Here is a 6,000-nt window from a genome sequence, read left to right as displayed (position 1 = left end):
CGCTTCGCACCCATATATATTTAAATGGTGAACATGTTCTTTTGTTTACATTTAAAAACAAATTTTCAAGTATAACAAAATTAAAACTCAACTCATTTTTTAAAATATCATTCATAAACCAGCCCTGTGGTCATGTGATGTCTCACAAAAATTTGGGTCCGATCGGTTCAGCCGTTTTGATGTTTATTGGCTACAAACAGACAGACAAACAAACAGACAGACAAGTCAAATTTATATATGGATACTAGAAATTCAAGGCGCGCCCTTCTTTCTAGACTTTTGGACGCGCCAATCTTCTATTTAAATTGTGAACATGTTCTTTTTGTTTATATTTAAAAACGAAAATTGAGGCAGCTTTTTTAAAAAGCGGATTTTCAAAATTTTTTACAAAATTAAAAACATTTTTAAATTTATTTCATTCATAAACCGTTCCTGTGGTCCCGTGATGTCCCCCAATTTGGACAAAGGAAAGTTTTTATAGGATTCTATATTAATTTTTCTATTTTTAGAATTCTACACCAGCTCTCCCTCCAACGCCAACAACAACGCCAACTACAACAACAACAACGGTAACAAGAACAACAAGAACAACACCAACGCCAACAAGAACGCCAACAAGAACAACCACAACAAGAACAACAACAACAACGCCAACGTCAACAACAACAACTACAACAAGAACAACGCCAACAAGAACAACGCCAACAAGAACAACGACAACAACAACAACAACAACAACAACAACAACAACAACAACAACAACAAGAACAACAACAACAACAACAACGCCAACTACAACAAGAACAACACCAACTACAACAACAACGTCAACAAGAACAACAACGCCAACAAGAACAACAAGAACAACGCCAACGCCAACAACAACAACAACTACAACAAGAACAACGCCCATTACAACAACGCCAACAAGAACAATGTCCACTACAACAACAACAACAAGAACAATGCCCACTACAACAACAACAAGAACAATGCCCACTACAACAAGAACAACAGCTCTGCCCAAGGATTTTTTAACTAAAATGGATGACCTGGCGGTAAACATTTTAAATTTAATCTAATTATTTATTTTTCTAGCTTTTTTCTTTTATAGCAAAAAATTGATTTACTACTCTACAAGCTTCATCAACTCAAGTTGTTGTTTCACAAGATTTTGCTTTATCTGGCAATTATCTTATAACTTCTCCTTCAAGAACATCATGTTTTTGTTGCTAACATATTACGGTAAAAGATTAAAGCAAGTTTTGCGGTTCTTATAATCCAAGTTTTCATGATATTAATAATTTTAGGATGAGGGACAGCAATTTATAGGACATTTGATAATTATTTTAAATGGGGTAAGTTTTTTACAAATGTTTAAATTGCTAAATTATTTTATGATAATATTTTTAAAATTCAATTTCTAGAATAAATTATATTTAGATTATTGCTGGTCTCCTTGTAGTTTTAAAGGTCTGTCAATGGTTCAAGAAGAAGCTAACACAGACCAACGACGACATAGAATTGATCTCGATCAACTTTTTAGAACAAGCTTAATATTGTATTATTTTAACCCAAAAAAAATTAACAAATGTCGTGTACATTCTCATTATAAAATAACATAATTTGCTATTTTTAAAATGTGAATTTTTAGCTAAACGAATCTAACTTTAAAATATCAGAGATTTGTCCTATATCAAAAATCAAAGATATAGGAATTAGCTAATTTGAGTTTGAAGACCATTTTAAACCTAATAATAAAAACGACTGTATTTCAAATTCTCTATTTTTGGGAAACCTGGTCGTGTCTTATAGCAATATATATCGCTTTATGTGAAATGTAATGATTAATCTATATATAAATTTGGCTTGTCTGTCTGTTTGTCTGTTTGTTTGTTTGTATCCAATAAACGCCAAAACGGCTGAACCGATCGGGCCCAAATTTTTTGTGGGACATCACGTGACCACAGGGAAGGTTTATGAATGATCAAAATTTCAAATATTTGTCTCCATCAAAATTCGATCTTCATTAAATTTTTGAAAATTTTGAAAATCCACGAATTTTTTTGTGAAAATCCGCGAATTATTTTTGTTTTGTTTTACGATGTACACAAAGAGAACATGTTCACAATTAATTTAGAAGATAGGCTAGTAGCTTAAAATTCTGACAGTTTTAGTATTTATTTAATATTTAGTATTTTTGAGAAACCTTGTCGTGTCTTATAGCAATATATATCGCTTTATGTCAAATGTAACGATTAATAGCTTAAAATTCTGACAGCTTTAATATTTATTTAATGGAAACATACTAAAAAATAAAATCTGACAGCTTTTTATTATTCCTTTCATAGAAACATTTGTGAGATCTTTTTTTACTTGTGTGTGTGTGTGTCTGTCTGTCTGTCTTTTCTTCTCTACTCTTGTTCTCTTATCTCTTTTCTTCTCTTCTCTTCTGTTCTCTTCTCTTTTTTCTCATCTTTTCTTTTCTTCTCTATACTTATTCTCTTATCTCTTTTCTGCTCTTTTCTATTCTTCTGTTCTCTTATCTCTTCTTTTCTCTACTCTTCTTCTTTCTCTTATCTTTTTTTCTTTTCTTATTTTTTCTTCTGTTCTATTTTTTCTCAGCTTTTCTTTTCTTCTTTACTCTTGTTCTCTTTTATCTTTTCTTCTCTTCTCTTCTCTTGTTCTCTTATCTCTTTAACTCTCTTTTTCTATTCTTCTGTTCTCTTATCTCTTTTCCTCTCTTTTCTATTCTTCTGTTCTCTTATCTCTTCTCTACTCTTCTCTTATCTCTTTTCTACTCTTCTCTTATTTATTCTCTACGCTTCTTTTATCTCTTTTCTCTTTTCTTTTCTTATTTTTTCTTCTGCTCTATCTTTTTCTTTTCTTTACTACTCTTCTGTTCTCCTATCTTTTCTTCTCTTCTCTTCTGTTTTCGCTTTTCTTTTCTGCTCTTCTGTTCTCTATTTTCTTTTCTTCTCTTTTTCTAATCTTTTCTTCTCTAATTTTATCTATCCTTTTTTCTCCGGTTTTCTGTTCTCTTATCTCTTCTTTTCTCTACTCTTCTGTTCTCTTATCTCTTTTCTTCTATTTTTGTTCTATTTTTCTCAGCTTTTCTTCTCTACTCTTGTTCGCTTTTATCTTTTCTTCTCTTCTCTACTCTTTTTTCTTCTATTCTATTTTTTCTCATCTTTTATATTCTTCTGTTCTTTTATCTCTTTTCCTCTCTTTTCTATTCTTCTGTTCTCTTATCTCTTCTTTTCTCTACTCTTCTTATATCTCTTATCTCTTTTCTTTTTTCTTCTGTTCTATCTTTTTCTTTTCTTTACTTCTCTTCTGTTCTCATATCTTCTCTTCTGTTCTAGCTTTTCTTTTCTGCTCTTCTGTTCTCTATTTTCTTTTCTACTCTTTTTCTAATCATTTCTTCTCTACTTTTATTTCTCCTTTTTTCTCCGGTTTTCTGTTCTCTTATCTCTTTTCTCTACTCTTCTGTTCTCGTATCTCTTTTCTTCTATTTTTGTTCTTTTTTTCTTTTGTTTTCCAATCTCTTCTCTACTCTTCTCTTGTCTCTTTTCTACTCTTCTCTTAGCTCTTCTCTACGCTTTTTGTTCTTTTTGTTGTCAACATTCAACCGGTTTTGAGATTAAACACTTTGCAGTACTATCTGTTATGATTTTTTCCTGCTGTGTTTACATTTTTAGCTTGTAGACTGAAATGAATCGTACTGCTTTTGTACTCTATAAATAGGAATTTAATCATTTAACCTTTGATATTTTGATATTTTTCCTTTGAGTCGTATAAAGCTTTTGAAGAATCTGTAAATCATAAGTTTGAGCGTTAATTCAAGGCTCAATATTTAGCGGTGAATAAGTTTTTAAATTCGTAACTAACAACGAGATAAATGTAAAAATATCTATAATCAACTAATTAGTTGATTAGGAACTGGAGGCGAAAATAAATATAGGTGAAAGAAGAATTCTGCTGCAAACTTAGTTTGAATATCTTACATATCTGATCATTTTAGTACATTGATCCATATCTCAACACCAATGAAACAGTAAATCGGAATGCTGTTCTGTGGAATTATAAAATTTGCACATGTTAAATTTCCTTGTGTATATATTCTCAACACAGAAAGTCCATGTTAGTTGATCCGATGTCTCCGAGAATTACAATGGCCCGGGTAAATAGTTTAAATTATTATTAAAATTCGATCGTCATTAAATTTTTGAAAATTTTGAAAATCCGCTAAATTTTTTGTGAAAATCCGCGATTTATTTTTGTTTTGTTTTACAATGTACACAAAGAGAACATGTTCACAATTAATTTAGAAGATGGACGCGAAGCGCCCTCTAAGGCTAGTCTATATATAAATAGGGCTTGTCTGTCTGTTTGTTTGTCTGTCTGTTTGTATTCAATAAACGTCAAAACGGCTGAACCGATCGGATCCAAATTTTTTGTGGGACATCTAGGGACCCCAGGGAAGGTTTATGAATGATCAAAATTTAAAATATTTGTCTCCATCAAAATTCGATCGTCATTAAATTTTTGAAAATTTTGAAAATTCTCTAAATTTTTTGTGAAAATAATTTTAGATTTTCTATAAAATAATATTCCAGGGTCCAACAGGTTATATCATTTGATTTATAGTTATAACAGAAAATCATCGTTTGTAAAGTGGAAGGCATAGAGTCTATGTGAAATGATCATTGATCAATTATGAAACCAGCCTACTTTATAATTTAGTTTTCTTTTAACAATAATTTTAGATTTTCTATAAAATAATATTCCAGGGTCCAACAGGATATATAGCATAAATATGTAAAGTACAACTGCAGTATGGAAACAATACAACAAAATGGCCTTTTTACACTTTTTTCCAGTAAATTCCTCTCTATATATTCTATTCTCTATGTCAATAAACGTTAAAACGGCTGAACCGCTCGGATCCAAATTTTTTGTGGCACCTCCCTTTATCCCAGGGAAGGTTTATGAATGATCAAAATTTCAAAATATTTGTCTCAAAATCAAAATTCGATCTTCATTAAATTTTTGAAAATTTTAAAAATCCATGAAATTTTTTGCGAGTGCAGAAATATAATTCCTAAATAAAATAAAAACATATTAATTTTTGTTTTTTAGAATTACAGACTACTCCGCAGTGGCTATTATTTCTATTGAAGAATTGAGATTCTTTTTTGTGTTTTATTTTAACCTAAACCAGCAGGCATTATTATTTTGTATTTTGGGTTTGAAAATAAATACTATAAATTACCAACTAATATTTTTGTCTTAATATATTTATATGAATCTCCAAAAAAGGAATTGACTTTCAACAAAAAATTATCTATTCATAGGCAACAAAATTATATTTAAAAATACTTGTTGGTATTATGCAGATTAGAAATAAAATATTTGCTCAACACCTAAGACAACCTGTCATACTTATTTTTATTATTAGACATTAACATCATAAGTATAAAAATGTTTTTTGAGTGCGGACTAATTATCTACTTGTAAATGTACAATGAATATATGTTGAGTTTTCAATATTTGTTTCAACAAATACGATCAAAACAAACAATATATTTTTAATTGGTTCATAATAAATTTTCTTTTGGGATTTATTTTAAGCGGAATCAGCAGGCATTATGTATTTTGGGTTTGAAAATACATACTATAAATTATTTATAAGAACTGGTAATTAATTAGTGTAAATTAGGGAGAACCATATTCTGGACTTTTTGATTTTGCATCCATCTATCTATCATTAGTAAAAAAAAGATGCTGAAATTAGCCCCACACCTAAGACAACCTCTCATACTCATTTTTATTAATAGACATTAACATCATAAGTATAAAAAAAATGTTAATGGCTATTCATAAAAAAGGACAGGTCGTCTTAGGTCCAAAAATTTAGTTATTACATTATAGGTTTATAACAGTTTTTCATTTATTTTGTTAGTTACATAACTACACAGTTATCCACCTAAAAAATTA

The 6,000-nt window shown here is 29.8% G+C and overlaps 1 protein-coding gene and 1 long non-coding RNA gene across 2 annotated transcripts in view; one reads left to right on the top strand and one right to left on the bottom strand.

The window, feature by feature from the left end:
- Positions 1-252: 252 nt before the first annotated feature.
- Positions 253-6,000, bottom strand: part of LOC111708029 (beta-mannosidase) — a 58,665-nt gene continuing 52,917 nt past the window's right edge. The window contains exons 24-25 of the mRNA XM_023481272.1: positions 4,727-4,730; positions 253-296 (exon numbers count right to left, since the gene is read on the bottom strand). Coding sequence (XP_023337040.1) covers positions 253-296; positions 4,727-4,730 — 48 coding nt within the window. The remainder of the gene's footprint in view (positions 297-4,726; positions 4,731-6,000) is intronic.
- Positions 1,012-1,579, top strand: LOC111708033 (uncharacterized). The gene is made up of 4 exons (XR_002766578.1): positions 1,012-1,058; positions 1,115-1,245; positions 1,311-1,358; positions 1,444-1,579. It is a non-coding gene; the product is annotated as an uncharacterized LOC111708033 (long non-coding RNA).

Source organism: Eurytemora carolleeae, unplaced genomic scaffold (genome assembly GCF_000591075.1).
Source record: "Eurytemora carolleeae unplaced genomic scaffold, Eaff_2.0 scaffold5, whole genome shotgun sequence".
Lineage (NCBI taxonomy): Eukaryota > Metazoa > Arthropoda > Copepoda > Calanoida > Temoridae > Eurytemora > Eurytemora carolleeae.
The sequence above is the reverse complement of the archived record's forward strand: the minus strand, read 5'-3'. Positions and strand labels throughout refer to the sequence as shown.